The 24,236-nt window shown below is 36.1% G+C and overlaps 2 protein-coding genes across 2 annotated transcripts in view; one reads left to right on the top strand and one right to left on the bottom strand.

Annotated features, from left to right (window-relative positions):
• Positions 1-3,819: 3,819 nt before the first annotated feature.
• On the bottom strand, positions 3,820-10,339 carry LOC778479 (eukaryotic initiation factor 4B protein; the record flags this gene model as incomplete). The annotated part of the gene is given in 11 exon segments (NM_001098304.1): positions 3,820-4,128; positions 4,838-5,021; positions 5,345-5,418; positions 5,506-5,574; positions 6,104-6,218; positions 7,215-7,342; positions 8,022-8,107; positions 8,394-8,501; positions 8,948-9,138; positions 9,759-9,869; positions 10,314-10,339. Coding segments are annotated over 11 exon segments (1,185 nt in total). The 3' UTR covers positions 3,820-4,022.
• Positions 10,340-16,299: 5,960 nt separating this feature from the next.
• The window catches only part of LOC101737738 (tyrosine-protein kinase Fer), a 49,856-nt gene continuing 41,919 nt past the window's right edge, over positions 16,300-24,236 (top strand). Inside the window, exons 1-2 of the mRNA XM_004930495.5 lie at positions 16,300-16,871; positions 18,520-18,710. Coding sequence (XP_004930552.2) covers positions 16,676-16,871; positions 18,520-18,710 — 387 coding nt within the window. The 5' untranslated portion in view covers positions 16,300-16,675. The remainder of the gene's footprint in view (positions 16,872-18,519; positions 18,711-24,236) is intronic.

The raw sequence follows: 24,236 nt of genomic DNA, 5'->3' as shown, positions 1-24,236 counted from the left end.
ACTCAGAGAAAAATGGAATAAGGCGAATTAACACTATCTAGACAGTCTCAATATATTTTTTTACCGTCTCATGAGATTTAAAATTCACTCTTTTGATGAGTTATCTTTTGTGTATTACAAGTGTAATGCAAAATAATCTTTTCAATCAGCGTCGCGATTACGAAAGTTACTTAATTAAAAGATGGGAATCGAATGAAAGTAACAAATACAGATATGAATTACTACTTTGAAAGCTTTAACGTTGACTACGCGGGGTACTATTGTTCCTTTAACGTTTTTCTCACTCCAATAAAACATTGATTAAAATTTTCACATCAGTTTTAATTACAATTACTATTTAAATGATGCTTCAAGCATAGTAAATAATAATATGACAACATTAATACGAGTGCTAAATTAACAAAATGTGTTGTATCGCAAGAAGACGTTTGTTCATCACGATTCTGTGGCGGGTATACCCCGTATATCGCGGTTTATAAATAGATCCCTTTAGCACAACGGAAACAAAGAAATGAGAAAGATTCCTATAAAATAATAATAATAATCATAATAATAGTGGTGTATTGTTGAGTTTCACACTCAATTCATAATAATATTACTCCTACTCGAAAAGAAATCAAATACATGATAAATTTGCAAGAAAACAAAACACGACAAAGAGGCAGCACCTGTTTTATTGTAAAATTGAGGAAATGGAACTTTCGGATTCCAATGATTTTTAATTAATCAGCTTCATCTATATTTGTAAAAAAACTCATCGTGAATTTACACCAATTAGTATAAAATGGTTGCAAATATGAGAGCCCCAGTCTTTAATGTTGCAACTGCACAGATTTAAAAACAACCTTTTGTCGATGATATAATTTTATCGAATATCAGGTCACTACAGTAAAGACTGGGGCAGACCTCGAAGCTGCGTGAGCATGTAACAAACCCTAATTAATATACACATATGATAAACCACACCGCACTATGATTAGTCGAGTTCTATATCACATAGCACAATGTAAACGATCGTCTCGGTGCCACGTACAGTTCCGTCGTGCGTCAGTCACTCGATAAATTTACACTTTACACTCTGGTCACTTGCAGAACGGACACAAAATATTTCACACGTCTATACGAGTGTTATTCAGATGCAGCGTCGTCGGCGTCTTCAAGGAAGCTAAACTTGTTGGATGCAACGAAATTCTGAAAATGAAATTTTATTAATGAACAACAAAAATAATGAGGAAAATAATAGTAAATTTATTTACTACATAAGCTCTTGATCATGACCTAGAATACTATTACATATTTAACAAATTGAGAGATGACGCTGATGGCATAGCTTGTATCGTGAGGACCAAAATAAGATTTACTATGTATATAAATGACCTCAAAACGACATCACTATTATTAATAATTATTACCTTCAAAAACATATGGTACAAGATTTCACATACCAGATTGGGGAGAATAGGGGATTAGAGGTAAAATAGGGACAAGCCTTGGATGTCACAATGCTTTTGTGAGATTTAAATTTGTTGAATAGAAAATTACTTATTTAGTGTTTAAGAATATTAAATAGTTTAATTTAGTCAAGGTGAATCAGGTCAAGCTAGTTTTTTAAGTTCTTGTGTATATTTTTTAATGAACTATGTTTAATCATGGTTCATGTATGGAAAATTTAAACCTCCGGAAACATTTTAATCTCAATTTTATTGGTATTACCCTAAAAAAAACTGAAAATTTCTGTTGGAATTGGAAAGCGTCCGGATTTCCCAATCTACTCTGTATTTGACAACTGACAAAATGAAAGTCATTTCAAGCGAATACATACGGGTTTTTCTTGTTCTTTTAATTTGGGCAGTGGTTTCTCGTCAGTGTCGTCGCGTCGATCACGTGAACGACTGGGTCGTCCGTTTCTTTCTTGATCGCGCTCTACGGAATCTCTCCTGCGCGCTGGCGAGGCGGGCGAGGGGTCCCGTCGGTCGGGGGTGTAGTCTCTGCGTTCTCTCTCGTCTTTGGGATCGCGCCGATCTCTACTGTCCCTGTTGTAGTCGCGCCTGTCTCTATCGTCCCTGTAGTCCCTTTTTTCTCGGTCGTCGCGCCGATCCTTGTCGTCCTTAGAATAATCTCGTCGCTCCCTGTTGAAGCTTCGCGAATCTCTGCCGCGATCGTCTAAGGAAAATGTAACATCAATTACCTTTTCTAATAACCTATATAATAAATTGTTTTAACGTTTCTTCTTTTCTTCTTTTTAAATGACATGAAATTTTTAGACATTTTTATTAATATTTCAACAAATAGTACTGTTTTTTTTTATTATTATTATTGTATTCCATTTTCGAGCCGATGAATTGCCAATGCTATGTACGCCATTGTTCTCACATGCATCAGGCCATAAATTAAATAGTTTAAATTTATTTTCAATGTTAGATGTTTGTGATGTGGCAGTACTTATTTAAATAAATAAATAACCTTGTTTCATATATCCAAATGATGTAAAGAAACTGTTCTTCAAATCAAAAGGGTATTTTCAGAGTAGTCAACGGTAATTAATGAACATCGGGCCATGGAGGGAAATTTTGACTGCTTTTATGTAGTTAGTAGTTGGAAGTATGTAGTTGGTTTCAGTGCACAACAAAAATGTGATTCTCAAACCAAATGAATACTTGGATAAAATTCGCAAGTTATTTGATGAAACAAATAATATTTTCGACTTGGACGAGTATAGCTTTTTTTTTTCCTATTTAAGCTGAGAGCCTTGAGAGACTATTTCAGCGTAACCTTAACCTAAACCTGACGCCGTTGCTAACACGTACCCTAGCAAGAGCCGTGCTTCGCAGAATCGACCACCGGAAATATTAAGCGATTATAAAAAATATGATGGTCACATACAAGTAACGAAAAAAGTTTTACATAGTAAAATCTGGAAAAACCCCATACAGAAAATGATATAGTTAAGGGGCATTCAATTTAAATTGATCCCAGAACTGATGAAAACCAATGATCCCTTACTACGTCATCCACAGCTTACGGACCACAAAGAGTGTTCTGGAATATGAGTTGAAGAATGAAAAAAGGTTTATGCAAATTTAGTCAAATTTAGGAATGAATATCAAGGAACTCTGTGACGTTTAAGATGATAATACATATTGAATAGTATTAAAAAATAAGAGTTTTCGTGTCGTATAATATCGATTTTAATCAAATCAGAAATAAATTTCAGAGTTTAGACAGTGAATTATATTGTTATAAGTTAAATATCAACTCTAACGATAGTTATTACAAAATTGAACTGACAAAATTAACGTATTCGTAACGGTGGAAATAATAACCGCGAGATTAAATTGTAAAAATTGTTTGGCGTCTATGACTCGCAAAAGCCTAAGATAAGTTGTTTTAGTTTAAAATATGCTATAATATTATAAATCAGTATATATTCGAGATAATGACTAGAAGTGAAGAACAACACGTGACCAATTAGTAAAATATCTCTCTTCAAGGCCAGATGTAAAGTGTTGTTTTACTTTGACACTCAAATATGTTACATGATATCAAAGTTAAAATAATTTTAAATTGAAACAAGCTGAAAACCAAATTTATTGGCTAAGCCAAGTCTAATAATTACTTATTGTTTTACGAAAAGGCGATTTAAAACGAAGGCAATTCCCTCGTGTTACACAGAGAGCTCAATCCTAGCGTTGGCTGATTTTTATAATTTTAATTTTGGCATTTACATTTCAAATTTTATGAGCTCCAATAACCACTTAATGATGGAACGTGAGTTCATTCACCCATCTATGCAATAAATAAAAACGTATTATGGTCGGGACCACTACCAGCACCAATATGTTTACTCGTCATTTTCGTGAAAAATGTAAGTATACCTACTTCTAATAAAAAGTAATTAAAGTGTATTTGTAAATTGATACTGACCTCTTCTAGCACCTCCACGACGATCTCCAGAGTGATCATTCTGTTCGACAATAAATTATGTTAGTAGAAGTTAAATTATAAGAAACGTTTGATTGTTATTATTTTAAAGTACGTACTCTACGTCCCCCCCAACGTTCTTTTTCTTCAGCAACGCGTCTGGCTTCTTCTTCCTGTTTTCGTAGACGCTCTTCAATTTCTCTTTCCCTGTAGGAATTTATTAATTTTAGTTCATTTAATTGTTCTTTTTTTTTCTTCCTAGTTATGCTGACGGCCACGAGAGGCTGTATCAGCGTTACCGAAGGAGTAAGTGAGCTCAGTGGGCTCGAACCTGGCGAAGTTGCCAACATTGACACTGGCAAGAGCAGTGCTTCGCAGAATCTACCACCGGATCGGAAACGCGACCCAGAGAAACTCAGTGGGCTGTCTGTGGGTTACTTTACTCGCTGAGCTCTTCGTCGCAAGCGACGGATTCGACGAATGCGATGACCGTTACACATAATACCTACTTCACATAAAAACGTGATTTTAATGGAGCTACAGCACAATTGGGTGTAGCCGGTTCGCTAAACAGAAATAACCTTCCTGTTGTGTTTCGACTTATTTACAAAATTCCGTTTAAATATTTCGCTGGAATTAACTAGGTCAAAATGAAATAATTTAACTAAAACGTACACAAATTTTTCATAGAAGTCGTCAAATCATGATGACGCGTGAATCTAGTTTTATGTAATCTAATTGACTGTTGGTGTAAAGCGACCGAGTCTAGCACAAAAAGCACGAGTCGGTGTCTAGATAACCCTTTAATCTTGCACATTTTGTAAATTGTTTAACATAAAACCAAGATCATAGGTATTATCTTGATTTATCTGTCATGTGCTGAATTTTATTTTTCTATAAAACAACATATTCTTACTTAGCAGCAGTGTCAACAGGTTTAGCGCCGCCAAACACTTTTTCAGCAGGCACCGGCTTCGGAGCCTGTTTCTCTTGTTTTTCCTCCAGGGGCGCTCCGTCGGCGGGCTTGGTGGGGGCTTCGGTCTCGCGAGGCACAGTGCGCGGTAACAAATTCAACTTAGGACGTTCACGAGGTTTTGTGTCTGTGAAATATTTTTTTCTTAGATTTTTCAAATCTAATGTAACTTTAGTTACACATACATACAAACATACTCACAAGCATAATAGCCTGCTTAAATGATAGCACCTAATGATCTCTCAACACTAGTCTGCGACATCTGTTCACGACTTAACCTAACCTATCTATCCTAAGAACGAGGGAGCTTGGAGATCAATAATACAGAACAAATACAGATACAGAACAAAATAAACTATAAGGTTAATCTCTATTTGTATTTGTACTATACCCTTTAAGAGAGAAAATAAAAATTATTATAGTTAACAAAAACGAACTGTCATGAATTACCTTCTCTTGGAGGTGGGTCCCGGTCACGATCACGATCGCCAAAACCTCTGCCGCCGAATCCTCTACTATCTCTGCTGCAAGTGATTTCATATAAAATTTACAAAAATTTGAATATGGAGGATGTAAGTCAAGCACAATATAATTCAATAATTTAATTTTACCTGAATCCTCCTTCACGGTCTGGTGCAGCACGGAATCCATCTCGTCCACCATAACCCCGATCTCTACCTCTGGAAATGTTGGAAATCAAATATAAATGTTAACATGAAAATTTTAGATTATTTTTAAAGAGTATGCAAATGTATATCATTTTGTTATTTAAATAACACTTGTTATTAAAAACTACCTGCCAACTTATTCTCAATGAAATATCATTATTAAGAGTATGTTAGAAATATATCATAAATATGGTAAATACAGGTTCACAGCATGTCTTTTCAAAAGGATAGATGACAGAAATGGTAAAGGCATACATACTATAAATAGCAAATGCAATTTTACACACTATAAAGTTTAACTTTTTATTTCTTGACCGGTCATCATACACTAGACGTAAAAAAACCAGTGGTCATACTTTAAAAAATATGGTAGGATTCAAATTGGTTCATTTTTTCATGATTCATTCGAGTGATCAAACACAATCGAAATGAGTAATTTTGAATGATAAATCGTATTATGATTTCATAATTATTTGTTTTTGTAAATATATTTAATGTCTTAAAATAAATAGAGTACACTATATACAAAAGGTTATCAAACCTATCCTCTCCATAGCGGTCACGTCCGAAGGAGTCCCTCCCGCCGTAGGGGGCCCGCGCGGGCTCGGGGGCTCGCTCGGCGTCGCGCCAGGCTCCCGGACGGTTATCTGCACTCGCTGTGTAATTTCATAGTTTCTGGTCACTACTACATTACCTCTTGAATGAATGCAATTCTGACTTGGATTTAAGTTTTGTACAGATTCTAACTAGTCAAGTCACTCAGAATATGCGTCAGCACTAGAGCAAGCTGGAGATTAGTCTGAATTGAGTTATGACCGCTGCGTCGTGTCACAAATTGAACTGAAATAGCTGGTCGCAGGGAAACTTCCAAGGGTCAACAGAATCTCGTCTCATCCTTGCTGGACTCCTGGACTTGATAATGCGCCCGCGTTGCTGGGGTCCCCACCACCGCTGTTAGCGGAGCCCCCGCCTAGAGGGTTTGGTATCCGACTGTACCACTGACCTTTACTCAGACCTTCCCGAGACAATTTGAGTAACTAAGATTTTCTATTTCACTGAAAGACTCAAATTCATAGGTGTTTCAAATAAAATATCAGTTTCACATTCTAAATATTTTTTACCGCAGACATCTAACATGAATTAAAAGATCTGTACTCTGTATGTATGTCCCAAGTGTGACATTACAGCTCACTCTTAATGCTGACATTATCATCACTGTGACAGTAAAATTTTTTTTTCAAACCCAATAATCATGACAAACAAAAATAGTAAAATAAAACTGGACTGAATTAATTTAGCTTATTCTTTTTGTTTGTGGTTAGGCAAGGCTATCAAGCCACTATGTGGTGATATAGAGACAACCTATAAGTAACTAACTTCTTGATAGCCTTGCTATTAATTATATATCTTTGTTTAAATGTTTTACCTTCATTTCAAACTTTCACATTTAATATGAATCTATTATATATCTGTTACATAATATAAAGAACATATTTTTATATTAACTACATCAATCCACACTTAAAAGTATATTAAAGCAATGAACATACTTCAAAAACAACTTTTTAATAGAACCATGGTTTTAATAAATGTAAGAGACTCAATGAAATGATAAGGATTAGAAGTTAAAAATCTAATGATTTAAGACTCACAGTCTCTTTCGCGATCCCGATCCCGATCTCGTTCTCTGTCATTGGGAGGACGAGGGCGGCCGGGCGCGTCGGGTACAGCGCGGGGTCCGGAGCGCCAGTCACCCATTGTACGCTCAGGGTCATAGTCCCTGTAAGTTACATAATATCACTTCATTGATGTTTATGAAAATGTGCTATGTGTAGCGCACGTCGTGCGAAATGAAAAGAAAAAGTACAAAGGACTCAAGAGATGTTTGATTAAGAAAGATTGTTAATTTTTGTAAATCAATAACCATAAGCTTAACATTGGTGCTTTTTTTTCAATGCCAGATTAACTAAACATAGTCAGTCATTCTGACAGTGAAATAGAATAATAAATAGAAAAAAGCATCGCAATATGTTTATTAAAGCATTTTTCTATGAATTTTATATAATTAGCTGCTTGGAGAAGATCACTACTGGAGAAAAGACTACCTTTTATAAAAACTTTTGTGAGGTTGATGATTTTGTTAAATGTTACTGTTGGAATGCATTTGAACTAGTGCTAAGATTTTTTTTATTATTGCTTAGATGGTTGGACAGGCTCACAGCCCACCTGGTGTTAAGTGGTTACTGGAGCCCATAGACATCCACAACGTAAATGCACCACCCACCTTGAGATATAAGTTCTAAGGTCTCAAGTATAGTTACAACAGCTGCCCCATCCTTCAAACAGAAAGGCATTACTGCTTCACGGCAAAAATAGGCAGGACGGTGGTACCCACCCGCGTGGACTCATTAAGAGGTTTTACCACCAGTAAATTAAAAAAAAGAATTTAAAATACTTACCTATCTCTATCAGAGCGTCCACTTCGTCCCATTCGACGGTCATCTGGAGTAGACACCTCAATTCGTACTCTCCTGCCACCTATTGTCTATTACAACAAAAGATTACCGATAACAAAAACAGTACCATTGAGGTGAGAGCCTGCTCTTCAAGCTGGTCAACTGTTTTTATTTAAAATCATTATTTATGTATTATAATGTTTTCATAATTTAAAATATTATATCACTTGATGTTGACTACCTTGAATTATTTATCTAAGTTGGTTTATTCAAATTTAAAAGGCATTGATTGTATATGCACATTATCATACTTAGTATTGTTAAAAAAAAAAAAAAATGGATTGATTATATGAAAATAAACAATTTCCAACTCACCAAGTCTGGCATATTGAGAGCTTCAATTAAATTTTCTCTGTCTTCAAAATCAACATATCCATGACCTTTGAGTCTGTCACCCTCTCTTGGAAGTCTTAAGTTGGTAACCTGTGTAAATTGACTCAGATTATTTACTTGATTTTTTTTACTGCATCACAACTATACATTTGAATCACAACTGAGTATTTTGGAGCTGAAGACATTCTATCATTACATCATCAAAACAAGCACAGCAAAGATGCACGAACAATCTACATTATTAGTTAATTGCATATAATGTGATTGGTTTTTAATACAAATTTTGTTAAATATATTTTTCAATTAATCACTACATAGTATAAAACAAAGTCGCTTTCTCTGTCCCTATATCCCTATGTATGCTTAAATCTTTAAAACTACGCAACGGATTTTGATGCGATTTTTTTTAATAAATAATGATTGGAGGAAGGTTTATATGTATAGTAACATCCATTAAATAGTGGAGAAATCAATAATAAATTAGTTTCCGAAGCGAAGCGAGGGCGGGTTGCTAGTTCTTAATAAACAATAGTTACCTTAAGGTCAGCAAATAACTCTGCAATAGCACTTTCTTCAACATCATAAGGCAGATTAGAGATGTGTGCAATAAATGGGGGGCGATGTGGTATTGACTCATCATCAACTGCCAAGCCTCCTCGTGCTGCACGAGAAGCTGAAGGCAGTACAACTGGTGCCCGTGTATGCGATGCATATCCAAAATTTTCCGCTATTTAGAAATTTAGGATTTTTTATTTTATAATTATTCACAAAAAAGATTTTAATGTTTCCAACAAAGAAGTTTATGAGTTTTGGCATTTATGTAATTATAATATAATAAATCATTTTTTCTTTGAGTAATAATTCATAAAAGACCCTCAGTTTATACAGGGAGCAAGCCAAGAAAGACTAGTCTGAATTGAGTTATGGCTATGACCATCTCGTAAATTGTGCTAAAACTGCCAGCCATGAGGGTTTCCAATAGTAACAATAACTATGTCTCTTCCCTATCAACACAGACAAGGAATCCTAGACTAGAAATTGTACCATAATTTCTGGTTCCCTCTTCATCCTTGTTAAGGAAGCATCCGGCTAGAATGTACACAAAACACTGGTGGCTTTTACTCAGACCTTCCCGGGATGTTAAGAGTGACAAACACTCTGTGGGTGTATCCCAAGTACGAGATTAACATTGACCTGCCATTACCCTTTAAATCATCACTGGGTCAATTACGTTTTCAGATCTGATTTTTTAAATGACATTTTTTCAATCTTAACTTAATACTTTTTCAAGTGATGAAAACCCATGTAATCAATTGAAATTTTCTAATTTAATCAATTTAAACTCACTTTCATCTTCTGCAGCGTTCGCCCAATTGTTGGTAGTTGCGATTGTGGTCGGTTCTGCTATAATGCTTGTGATGTCGGCTTTGATCCATTTTGCCTTCTTTGACTTCTTGCCTGCAACAAATACACTATGTATAAAAATCAAAGATAGGGTGATGAAAAATGGTGACGCATATTTATAGTAAAGAACTTAGGTACTAGTCAGAGAGCCATTTTAAGAGGACATATCAGGACGTCCTTCTACAGAGAACATCTGTTCGAATGGTCTTTTTTATCAGCTTGGGTATTTTTTGAGAATTTGGTTATTTACATGTTAATTTACATGGATAATGAAAATATTATAAAAGGAAATGTGGCCACGCGGTAAATCTAAATGCCTGCAGAGGTGAAATTATGACACGTTAGCAATAATAAGTTAGGCATTTACAAGCTTACAATTGATTTGCCCGTAGAGTGATTTACTGTGACATTAGAAATACTTGTAAAATAAATTAAATTAATGAAGGAAATAGCGTAAATTTCAAACTTTTTTCACGTGCCAAAATTATATGAACTAACCTGTAGCGGCCATATTAAAAGGCTGGGGTTGGAGTTGCCACTGCAGAACCCACTTTATCTACCTGTGACGCTTTCAATGAACTTTGCACAAACGGCAAAAACTACCATGAAGTCCGTAATCTACTATAATAAATAAACTTACGATAGTGCTATTAAAATGTCGGCCATTTAACACAAAATATTTCCAATTTACTAAATGGGAAACCATAAGAATAGAAGTCGTCGTGACCTAAAGGATAAGACGTCCGGTGCATTCGTATCTAAAGATGCAACGGTGTTCGAATCCCAGGCGGGTACCAATTTTTCTAATGAAATACGTAGTCAACAAATGTTCACGGTTGACTTCCATGGTTAAGGAATAACATCGTGTAATAAAAATCAAACCCGCAAAATTATAATTTGCGTAATTACTGATAGTAGGACCTCTTATTTGTTTTTTTTTTTCCTACCTAAGCTGGTAGCCTTGAGAGACTATTCCAGCTTAACCTTAACTAGTAGGTGAGCTCACGGGGCTCAAACCTGACGACGTTGCTAACACGAACCCTAGCAAGAGCCGTGCTTCGCAAAATCTACCACCGGATCGGAAACGCGACCCACTGAGAAGATCCGGCGAGAAACTCAGTGGGCTGTGTCTGAGAGTTAATTTACTCGTCGAGCCCTTCGTCGCAAGCGACGAGTTCAACGAGAACGGTGATCGGTGCTTGAAGTACCTAGAAGCACCGTCAGTGGATCGGGAGGATCCGAAATGACGTGCTTGGGGCGACGTCGACTGCTTTCCATTCTTTCCGCAGGATCGGGAATGTAGTTACCGGCGGCTACGATGAGGGGGTTCTCGTGTCGTGCCGCTTTATCGAAGTGGAGTAGGACCTCAAGCCTCTGCCCCGGTAGGCAGCGGCTTGGTTCGGTAGGCAGCGGCTTAGCTCGGTAGGCAGCGGCTTGTCTCTGCCCCTGGCATTGCTGAAGTCCATAGGCGACGGTAACCACTCACCATCAGGTGGGCTGTATGCTCGTCTGCGTACAAGGGCAATAAAAAAAAAATGTGTGCGTGTACTAGTGTACACACGTAAGAAGTGAAACTTCTTTATGGCCTTATTTTTCGAAAAATGATCTACATGCAACTTTCTAGAAATTGGTTAAATAAAGTTAAATTAGATAAAGTTTAAACAAAAGGATTTTATTATCATAGACATGAATACAAAAAAGTTAAATTAGATAAAGTTTAAACAAAAGGATTTTATTATCATAGACATGAATACAAAAAAGATGGCGCGTAACGGAAAAATGTGACGCGTAACCGAAAAATGTGACGGTAAATTTTTTTCCAACGCCGATAAAGAAGTTTCACTTCAAAAACTTGTGAGTCTACGTGGGTAGGTATCATCACCCTGCCTATTTCTGCTGTGAAGCAGTAATGGGTTTCGGTTTGAAGGGTGGGGCAGCCGTTGTAACTATACTTAAGACCTTAGAACTTCTATCTCAAGGTAGGTTGCGCGCTTATGTCGTAGATGTCTATGGGCTCCAGTAATCACTTCACACCAGGTGGGCTGTGAGCTTCTCCACTCATCTAAGCAATAAAAAATAAATAAAAAATCCGTGAACTTGTCTTAAATGTACAATTACAATAATCAATAAACAATGTCAGACGAGAAAGTTAATTTCGAACAGGAGTTCCTAGAGCTTAATAAAATGAAAGGACTCCTCCCCCTCAGAATTTCAGAATACGGCTAAATAATAAGCCTGCATTCTGAAGTTTTCAGTACCGTGCGAATAAGATAGGTCAAATACCATCTATCAACGTCACTGACAATAATTCCCAAAAAATCTTATAGAATGTAGGGATAGATTTGATGTATAACCAGATACGACGAAACTACTATTTTAATTTAAGTTTCATTACTGGCAATATTTAATACCGTTCAGAAACTTTGCCTAACTGGTTCATTGTCTACTTACCTTTTTAAGACTACAATAAAGTTTGACATATTTTGTTGTTACTATAATACAATTAAACACTTCGTACTTTAATAAATTAATGTATGAAGTTATAAATTTGATCAGAAATAATAATGTAAACGAATTAAATTGAGACATTAAAACAGAATAGTCTAAGTTCACGGCCAGACTATGGTTGATATTTCAAGGGCAAAGTCTTTTCATTGTTTGTTTTAACAGTCAAGGATAATTCAAATCTATCAATAGCTGATACTGAATATTTACTTTATTACACTATCTATTATGATATTTAATATTATGAACATGCGCTGTTTTTCCCCGCACAGTTGGGGCAATGCCATGCAATAGAAGGCCTAGACGGTTGTAAAACAAATAAAATTATGGAATAAATTATATTGAATTTGTTTGATCCAGTAAAGGATAAAAAATTGGATAAAAGGCACGTCATATTGAGTCCATACTGGAGATGAGCATTCAGATGGCCGATAACTGGTCTTAAAGCCTAGGAAGATGTACCTATAGTTTCACAAACATCAACATGAATCGTGTCACTCTATAGCAGCGGTCGGGGAACTTTTTTAATTATTACCCCAAAATATTTTTGTGTAAGTTAATGTTACTCCATGGCGAAGAACAAAAAAAAACGAAATCGCTTCTTTTTAGCATCTTTCATATTATAGCCCACATGATAATTTTGCAAAGAAAACAATAACTAAAAATTTAATTTAACCATCATTTATTCAATTTATGAATGTAATACTTTTTTTTTCCTACCTAAGCTGATAGCCCTAGCGGCTATGTCAGCGTAACCCTAACTTTAGTAGGTGAGCTCACGGGGCTCAAACCTGACGATGTTGCTAACACAAACCCTAGCAAGAGTCGTGCTTCGCAGAATCTACCACCGGATCGGAAACGCGACCCACTGAGAAGATCCGGCGAGAAACTCAGTGGGCTGTGTCTGAGAGTTAATTTACTCGTCGAGCCCTTCGTCGCAAGCGACGGGTTCGACGAGAACGGTGACCGGTGCTTGAAGTACCTAAAAGCACCGTTAGTGGATCGGGAGGATCCGAGATGACAATGTAATACATAACGGTAATAATAGTAATATGTATATGTAATATACCTACAGTTGAGGGAAAAAAATCGCCGCCACATCGATTTACCCAGTGAAGCCATGTAAGTATGTATACGAAAATAGCTTTTGAAACAAGATCTTTATAGGTCAGCTATTTTGTCCGAAATATTTTAATAAGAAAACCTTACTCATTTATATCTTTCTTTGCATACTACTAATAGAAAGATTTTATAAAATTTCATATGATTTTCGCTAGAAATATGAATATAATAGGAAAAAAATATATAATTAATCGTAAATACTGATATTATATTCTTATACCTTGATGTATCTATCTGAAGCGAGTTACTTGAAGAGAGCTCTTTCTCGCTGCATTTTTGACCCCGTGCGTCGGTTAATTTATATTGTACTAGCTGACCCGGCAAACATTGTTTTGCCATATATAAGATTTCTAGGGAATTTCTAGTGTAAAAAAAAACTAACTTATTGTAAGTGGGTAAGGATGTGGTAAATGAGTGAAAGAGGTATGTAGTGCTGTGTACGATGAGGGAATATATAATAAAAATAACAAAACCTCATTCAACCACATAATGCCTCCTTATAACAAAAAAAAAAGTCCAAATAAAAAAAAAGATGTTAGGGGTGGACAACCCTAATCACTTAGGGGTATGAAAAATAGATAGTAGCCGATTCTCAGGCTTACTGAATATGCATAAAAAATTTCATGAGAATCGGTCAAGCGGTTTCGGAGGAGTATGGGAACGAACATTGTGACACGAGAATTTTATATATTAGATTAATGCGTGCAGTGCCAAGACCACAAATAAACTTAATTATTCTTGTCGAGATCTTTTTTAAGGTTTTCGTATCAAGAATCACCAACGCCACATGTACTTGAGAACGCATTTTTTAGCATTTATTCTTAAGATTATTTTAGATTCTTATTTAAGTCTGTAAACTTCACTGACTGCAACAATCATAAATGAATAAAGGGCGCTACTTAATTACTGCATCAGATCAAAAGTCATATGAACTATCTACCTAAAATCGTTGCGTTCACCTACAATGTGTTTCGAGAGGTCTTTTATCAGAGATCACGTATTGTTCGGTTTCTGAATGAACTTGCCTTCACGTAGTTTTCTGGGCGCTAAAACATGCCCTCTTACAAAGAGGTTTGAATAGCATCTACAGCGGTAGAGAGTGGCTTAGCTATGCCCCCAGAATTTGCAAATGACTATGATTTTTTGACGGTGGTATGGTCTTTTGTGAGTTTGCACAGTTAGCACCACCCTGCCTATTTCTAGAAAGAGGCAATGATAAATTCAGGTTTGAAAAGTGTTTCAATCGTTATACTATCCGATCGAGACTTTGGACTCATGTCTCAAGATAAGTGATCACGTTGTGATATCCACTAACTTTTGGTAACCACTTTACACCGGTCGGGCTGCAAGCTCGTTCTCCCACCATCTATCAATTAAAGTAATTTAATAAGCGATGGTGACCATTCAACGTTATCAAAAATGCTTAGTATAAGTAGGTCATTCTTTATATCTTTTTCATCTACAGTTTACTTCGTCTAAGCGGCGTGACACGATAACCCTCTTATCGTGGCCTCCACTAATTACCTACACATCCGACCCAGGCGACGACGGGGCAACGCTAAGCCGCCGTCGCCCGAACATGTCTTGTCGGATTCCCCGGATACACTCTCGGTGCTTTTAGGCTCTTCAAGTACCGATCACCGTCCAGGTCTAACTCGCCGATTACGACGAACATTTTGTGGAACGAGCTAACCCATAGACAGCCCTTTTTTTTGTATTACATACTTATATACTCTCGGTGCTTTTACGCTCTTCAAGTACCGGTCACCGTCCAGATCGAACTCGCCGGATTTTCGCTGGATCTTCCCAGTGGGTTGCGATTCAGATCCTGTGATAGATTCTGCGAAATTATTTTATATAATATTCTGAACTTATTTTAAGTGAAATAGATGTTTTTTCAAATTGTCTCACTACTTACAGGAAAAATCTGTCGCGGATCATCTCCCAATTAAATTAATCTTAAGCAATGAATGAAATGTATCCAAATCTTAGCTGTATATTTTATTTTTATTTTTGATGATAATGCAATGTCGATTGCACCTATAATCGAGGTGACATCTGCCATGAACTTTTGTCAATTTGTCAATGTTTTGTGTTGATGATCACTTTGTTGGTGTAACTTATTAAATAAATAAATAAATAGTTCTTTTGCTAGGGCTAGTGTTAACAAATTCTCTTAGCTTGAGCCCGTGAGCTCACCTACTCGTCCGAGCGAAGCTGGAACAGCCCTAAGCTACCAGTGCATAGGTTGGCAAAAAAGTAATGATTAAATTTCAGTTATCAATTCAGTTATTTACTGCGCTATCATCTAGGTATTGAGGTAAAAATAGTCAAATATAAAACACTTCATGAAAATTGGTCCGAATGAGGTAAACAGGGCTACTTCTGTAGCTTTTGAGAGATCAAATATATTGTTATAAAAGTACATATATTAGGTACATAATATTGAATTTACTGGCTTGAGATTTAAATTTGTTTTTTTGTGCATTCCACAATGTAAAATTTAGGAATTGTGAAATGTTTTTTATCGTTTCAGACGCACAGACATACTCATGAAGCCCAGGGACATCACAAAGTGAAAGTGAGGTACATATGTGCGGAGGATTTCAATACGTATATTAAATATTATCTACCTAAGATGCTTAATTTATCTGTTCCCATTACAAAAAGAAATATATTCATAATTTCTGCTTTCAATTTTATTCATCGAAATTCATGCCGCTTACGGATCTTTCAAGCAGGTGTGAGCCAACAAACACTTGGCCAGGATTTAAAATAAATTACTGTCTTTTGCATCGAATACAAAAAAAACACGTCTAGGCTGATCAGATGAGATAGGTATTATTAAGCTTAGTTGAGCAGCGAGGACGCTGCCGCTTCTGTCTAGCCGGTGAATCGAGTGGGCCCACCGTGCCTGCCTCCGTAACGCTAGATGGCATTCAAGTCGCACCCCGTTACCGAGCGGTTGTGTGTTCCGTAGCTTGTCGTCGTTCTAACTTTCCGCGTGCTCCTCTCGTTCGTGAAGAACGTTACAATTGGAAGTTGCTTTTTGTTTGAAATTATTTAACCGTCAACTCGGTTTCGACTTTAATAGCCCACCTTGCAACGCCTTTACGCTTGTAAATTTTCTTTCGAGGGGTCGCAAAACAGTGTTGGTGTGATAAAAAAATATGTGATTTGTGTTGTGTTTATGTTTGCAATGTGTGGTTTAGTGTAGACGTGGGTGGTTCACGATGGGATACACTACGAATGGCGCGGGTCGGGCAGCGCACGAGGCGCTGTTGGCGCGACAGGATGCTGAGCTAAGGCTCATGGAAGCTATGAAGAGAAGCCTCCAAGCAAAGATGAAAAGCGACAGAGAATATGCTCTGGCGCTAAGTGCTGCGGCTGCGCAGGGGCAGAAGATGGACAAATGCGAAGAGCTAAATGGTAAATATTGTATTTATTATACTCGTGTTTCGCTATCATGCAGGCCTCTCAGTCAAAAAGTTGGGGCTTCGAGACTGGACGGCGTGATCAGGGGTCAAAATAATCAATAGTAGTGCTCACGAATGGTAACAGTTGGCAACATTTATTTAAAAATTGTTTTTTTTTTTTTTTATGGGTACCAGAACAATTAAATTAAGGTAAAAATATTAAGGTATAATATTTTTTTACAATCTTGGTTGTTTTCAATGGAAAACACAAAATAGATTTAAATTTGGAAGATTTATGTGGGGGCTCTAAAAAGGTTTGGATGGATTGTGTGAAAGAGAATACGCGAGAGAAGCAGAGATAACGTGTGGTAGGCCTGAATGGAAAATGGACATACTACGCCGACTCCACATAGTGAGATAACAGCAAAAAGAAGAAGAAGATATTTTTTAATTGTTTGATTCTGTCTTAACAAAATTACCTTTTTTTTTTCAAATTCCGATAACACGCAAATTCGTCTTGTTATTATGTGGCGATTATAATATTGTAAACTATTGCAAACCAAATGAAGAGAATATAACGTGTGATCTTTTAATAAATCTTATAACATTTATTATTAGAAACTTCAATATAATGTGACGACAGTTGAAATCTGGCCAAAATCCATTTAATAGCCCTTGGTTAGTCATTTGATAGTTGATCGAAAATATAAAGAAGACTAGAAACTAGCTCTAAGGTAGGGCTTGCAATCTAAATCAATCTCAATCATCTTTTGTTCTTTGTCTTTTACAATGTCTTCGAGATTTACGGTTATTAAGAAATTTAAAATTATAAAGCGAAACCTCGTAAATTTGAGTTTATCTGAAAATCAGACATTATGTTGAACGGTCCCGGCCAAATATCGGTACAGCAGGTACCTGGCATAGCCCTAATTCTAAATATCGATGCAAAATCATAAAAATAGACAAAAACTTGTCCATCCCGATGGTCCGGTTGTTTCGACGGTTTCATTAGATTGTGAATAGGTATATTCTCGAAACGTTTCGATAACTTATTCTGATTTTAATACTAGGAAGGGATGAATGATTAGTTTGCGGGATGTAGTATGCAAAAATATATGTGTAATGTGTTCATTCTATTCGATTTGTCGATGCCATACGCAGAAGTGTTATCCTGGATATCTCAATGAGCTTCTGCATTAATCCTCGGCAGGCTTTTGGGATGGAGGGATGGGTGGTAGCTTGGAGACGGGGAGGGTCGTGTATGGGCTTAACAAGGAAGGGAGAGGTTTGCTAACAACTACTGCAGTGCTTTCGGAGAAGCGCTCATAGCTCAGGGGTAGCTGTTCCGCAAGTGTATCTATAACAGGATCATATCCTACAGATGCGGGGTCGCAATAATTGGGTTTGAGCGAACACCACTTGATCTACTAGTGGAGTAAACTCTTCCTTTGTAATAAGGTAGCACTTATCAAATGGTAACCATTTTGACGATGACGGTGGCCGCAGACTTATCAGTAAATATGGACAACTAAATTATGGCCCAACACAATATTTTTTTCATTAATATACCTACGCTCGAGAAATTCAATCAAACAATTTAAAGGGTGGAAAGGAAAGTGTGTTTCAAAATTGCTTCTTGAAAATTTTGTATTCTCCTCTAGGATCGGTGATAGCGGCAGCATGGCGTACCATGACCGAGGAGTGGGATAACACAAGTCGTCTCATCAAATTGAATGCCGAAGCTCTCGAGTCTCGAGCTCTTGATCGCCTCACCACACTGATGACAGAACGAAGGAAGGCGCGCAAAATGTACCAGGAGGATCATACAAAAATCTCTTCTCAGTTCACACAGGTTTGAATTTAGCTTTTTATTTATTTTATTTGCCTGCCTATTTATTTCGCGTGCTCTAGCTCAAATTTTCAGTTGAGCTGTAACTGTGTCCATTCACGTACGTCATTTAAAATAAGACTATTTCCGATCACGTCGTGTAGATAACTGTTGCTCATTCATTTAGTATTCTAATCACGGCTGCCTAAAACTCTATCAAACAGCAGTCACGTACATATTAGTTTAGTGACTTCGGTAATTTTGTACCGATTGGGTGGGGTAAAGAACTTTTAATGACTCGGTAATTTTTTCGAGAAGTTTTAAAAAGTTGATTGAACAAAGAAGCATAATCTGTATTGAGTTGGTTAGTAAATACCATTACAATTAATATGAAGACCTACAATTCCACATTCCTCCATTCGTTTTCCGTGAATGGTGTAAACTCTAAATTAAGTATAAGCGAAATGTGGCGAGGTCACTTTGCTGCCAGCTAAAATGTGTCCAACGCCAGTGGATTGAGTACTGAAAACGGTTATTTTTTATTTTAAATTTATACCAGTTTCTGACAGACATTTGGATTGCTAAATGATTAGATAACGTTATGGGCACAGATCTCGTTTAGTATTGGGATGTTGCCAACTTTTTCATCGAGATGTTAATAAAACATGTGATATTGGCGCCGTCATTCCTACTCCTCGAGAAAACAGTTCGCGTATTGTCTTTGTAAAATGAGGGTACGAATCATTTATTTCACTGAGGTTTGCTTACAATATAAATCAATAATTATGGTGCCGCATTTAGCGTTTCGCATCAACAGGTTTTGCTTTGTAGTCAGACGGTATGACTAAATGTTAGAAAGTCGCGCCGTTGCCGCGTTGCCTTGAGTCTCCAAGTGACAGGAGGACATTAGTATGCCAAGTAATGCACTTCTCTAAATGAATGACTGAATTTGGATTTTAAAGTAATTAACGTTTTTGATTTGATGATAATAATATGATGATATTACGTAAATATCTAAAAGTAAAAATGTTAACGTCAATTTCTCACCATGCGAAGGCTACGGTAATTAAGTTGTTTCCCGGAAATTATACTATTTTCTTGAATTATAAAAAAAAGAAGTTGATTGCTCGTTTCTTTATAAGATTGAATTGAAATTTCGCCTATTTTTTTTGGCATGTTTCTGGTATCACATATTATCAACTAATTATAGGTGTCGTGTGTTTATTTTAATACTAATGATAGACGATAGTGAATAGCTTTTCTGTTGATGTTCTAGTGATTAAAGAAAAAATTAAAATGAATCGTAAAAGTGCTTTTAAAACTGTAGACAAGGATGTAAATTATAATTTTGTGATTTAAAATCAAGTCTTGTAAAGTAAAGCGTCGCGATTGGCCGCGCGGCACCTGTCACCGTTCATTGGCCCTGTGCTTACGCCTCAGGCGCGTGCACATCCAATTTCTTATTTGATTTTTATTTTTAATGCGATTATTTCCACGAAGTTTTTGCTGAAAATATGAAGATTCCATTGGATTTAATACAACAAAGAAAAGCAATAATTTACGCATCGGTATCCGCAGTTCTTGGTTAAGTTGCGTAAGAATATATTATTTTAATCTATAGCCCGTGTGAGTTGTTTGATTTTGTATAAATATATAGCTAACTCAAAACGAGCGCGTGTAGGAGTGTAACCATACGTCGACTTGTAAGTCGTGTTTGCAATCTCGGCCGTGATCCGTTTAAAACGGATGTAATCTAGATACGACTTTTACAATTCTCGTGGTGAACAGGAAATCGAAAAATCATCCACGTCTATCAATACTAGGTACAATATATATGGGTGAATGACCAGTTGAGAAAAGTAGGTTAAATAGCAAGAGTTTTACTCTGTAGTGCCTAAAATAATTTTCAGGATTTTTGTCTTCTGCCAAATCAACAACCAACGTCGATAATAACTGTATGTTGAAAACATTATAGTTACTGCCAAAAATGTCCAATAAACATCTCATTGCTACTTGATTGTTGAAACTTGAAAGTTGAAAATCGAAACCTACCTTCTTTTTTTGTGAGCACGCTTTGAATGATGTCGCGGGCTTTCTACTTTCATTGGAAATCAATAAAATTCATCTTATCTTAACTTCCTTCTATTCAAAAAACCGATAGTAGTAATTAAATAATATTTAAGTATGAGTAGTATGACAGAAACGTTTAGTTATTTACTCAATTTTATAACTAAATAGATAAAACTTAATTTATATTCAGCAAGTTTCGTACGATAGTAAGGTTATGAAGTAATAACCTATTTCGGAGGATTATCTCATGAAGTCGTATTATAATAATAGTGTATTCTGTTCGACATGTTCGCTGTTTCAATCAGGTCACGCGTACAAAATAGCCAGCAAGTGTTATAATAACAACTGGACCTTGCTCCAAACAAACATCAAGAATGTAGGAAAAAAATTTAAGGACGCGGACGGATGATATGTCTTTAGCGAACGGTTCGTGATGTTTTCTTGAAACTTGACACTATGCCAATACATAATGCTGATTACGTTAGTGACGTAACCTCTGCTACTGAACTAGCACTGAACTGTTTCCAATATGACTATATGTTTTTTGTGCTTAATAGAACTAAGCAACTAACCTCAACTAAAAACTATGTACTTAAATTAAAAGAAGAAACGATGTTTCATTAACAATAAATGTAATAAAAACTATTGTGAAGATGGCCGTGTCTCTGCCTCTTAAAATGTCAGATATTCATAACAATAAAATTATAACAAGAAAGATTACCTATATCGGGATTAGCTATATCATTTTTTATGGGTCGTGGTTATGGTGTTCAAAGTTTTTAATTGATATAATAACCATCAAAATACATGAGGATCTATTTTTAAACTAAAAGTCGGATCGGATTCCCAAGTTTTTTTTAAGGCCTATAAAATATGCTGAAGTTATGCCGGCTCCCGTGTCGAATGTCTAAATTACAGCAATTAATATTGATCCACTGTCTTCTATTGAAACTGGTTGTTATTTTAAAAGTTGACGCCTATGTGGAACTTTTATTGATTGTAATCGTCTTAAATAGGTATGAAATCGCTAATATTCGAAAAGACCAATGAATTCATTTGTATAATGAAAAAAAACAGATTTCAAATTTTCAGATAGGGATAGTTTTTTCTTTTTTGTTGCTTTGAAGCGTGGACGAGTTCACAGCCCACCTGGTGTTAAATGGTTACTAGAGCCCATAGACATCTACAACGTAAATGCGCCACCCACCTTGAGATATAAGTTCTAAAGTCTCAAGTATAGTTACAACGGCTACCCCACCTCTCAAACCGAAACGCATTACTGCTTCACGGCAGGAATAGGCAGGGTGGTGGTACCTACCCGCGCGGACTCACAAGAGGTCCTACCACCAGTAAAAAATCATTATTTTTCATTTAATCATTATTTTGGTAAATTTTAGGATGTAAAGACCTTGCTCCTCCACGAGGTTTTATGGTCGCTATGACATCTCCTTGATCAAACAATTTTGAAAGAAATTTTCAGCAGTAGGCAGCGACTTTACTATACCCCTGATGATGAATGTCTTAAACGACCTAAAATATTCGAAACATTGAAAATAATGAAATAAAAATAATTAAACGCGAGATTAGAGCGTAAAAGTAGTCTTAATTTAGGTGGAATATAGTCTCTAAATGAACTGAGATTAGACTAAAGACAGGGGTAGAGTTAGTTATTAGCGATTACAAATTTTTGTTCATTTTCCAGCAGTTGATTATCGGTCTCTTTTTCAGTATTGTCATAATTATTTTCACACCCACGGGCGGCAATGACCACATGCTAAGTTAGTATTAATTCTTAGGTTTTTTTGTTGTTTATATATTTTCTAGAATGATGACGAAACGGAGGTCTAATGAAAAGTTTATCGGGGCTTTTAGCTAATATTTATATTATTATAATATATTATATTGGCCATTTAGAAGCCGATCAATGAATACCAATTGTTGCGCAACATTCGGAATCGACTCATTAGTGGGCCAGACGCGAGGAAAGTGAAATCAACTCGCGATAAGTGAAAGTTGCGCATGACAGTTATCTAATTTTGAGTTGATTTGAAACTATATTTTGGCTGATGGTATAAGCACATGGCCTGATACAATGGGCATTTTTTTTGCCAGAGATGTGTGTTAGTCACTGAACTCTTAAACAGCTGAACCGATTTTCCTTAAGATTTCGTGTGTTTAACTGGGTCCTTGGATTGTTTAGCTGTGTCCGTGTAAACGGATTCTAAGCTTTTTATAGTTGTGTCCACTGATAGTTTGGATTCACAACTGAACCCGATAAGTGGTGTTGCGATCAGATTCCGTGATCGGCTTTTATTTTACTTTAAAGGATGGGCAATGTCTATCGGGCCCACTAGTACATTATAGAACTCTAAAAATAATGTAACATATTTAATGTTTGATTTTTTGTATTGTTTGTTACGCCCTCTGAACATAAAACGATTGTCAATATGTCATGGCAATATTTTAATTAAATGAAAATTTTGGAAAGAATGCGTGGCGTTTTTATTGCCCCATCCAAGGAAGTTTTTATGAGGAACAAAAGACAAAGAGGCCTTATCGAAATTGCATACCGAAGTTGACTCAATAATCATGTCTTTGTCATGGTCGCCGTAGATAGACTGGAGGCTTGGAATTTCCTTTTAGCTTCGATAGCATTATCTGCCTTGTGTGACATTAGCCGAGCAAATATCAAGGTCGTTGTAAATAGTTCGAAACCTTTACTTCCACAATATATCCACAATGTAACGCGTAGTGTTTTAGCATAATTCATTATTACGTTATCCTTAATAATTCATTTATTCCGCAGGTTTATTAAGTAAACTATAAACAAATTATATTACGAATCGGAGTTTAAAAAATGTTTCCTCCTCATTATTACTTATTTTCATTTTTGGTTTGTTTTGGTACTTGTGACCTTGGGAAGACCCTTGGTTTGCGTTGCAGAGAAAAAGTATAGATACCTTACAATAAGTTATCACATTAACTATGCGTGTTAAATGTATCATGAGTTGCTACTATCAAACAGCGCATTCTCATCTTGTCTAAGGCATTTTCAGGGCACAGATTAATTTAGGCAACACATCTGAAAGGAATTACAGAAAAATATTGGAAAGATAAGATTCTACACCAGTTGAACCTTGATCTTTTACAACTTATTTTGACTTATCTGGATATATATGACCGACTAACGGCATATAATGCACTTAGCTATCCATACTTTAGCGCTGAAAATTAAATTTTATGTGTTTTGATGTTGAACAATAGTGAAGGCAAAATGTAATCAAAGTTGTCTCACTCCCACCGAAGTTTTAGTATTTAGAACTTCCATCTAGGTGTATTGATGTGCCAAGGTTTATCAGTTTCTGCGGTACCCCAGTTTCCGATAAAACCATTGAAATTCACAAAGAAAAGGTTGTCACAGAAAAATAATTGTAGCTCTTATTTATTTAGATTAAAAATATAGATTTTTTTGAAGGATGT

The sequence above is a fragment of the Bombyx mori genome, chromosome 6 (assembly GCF_030269925.1).
Source record: "Bombyx mori chromosome 6, ASM3026992v2".
NCBI classification, from domain to species: domain Eukaryota; kingdom Metazoa; phylum Arthropoda; class Insecta; order Lepidoptera; family Bombycidae; genus Bombyx; species Bombyx mori.
The sequence above is the reverse complement of the archived record's forward strand: the minus strand, read 5'-3'. Positions and strand labels throughout refer to the sequence as shown.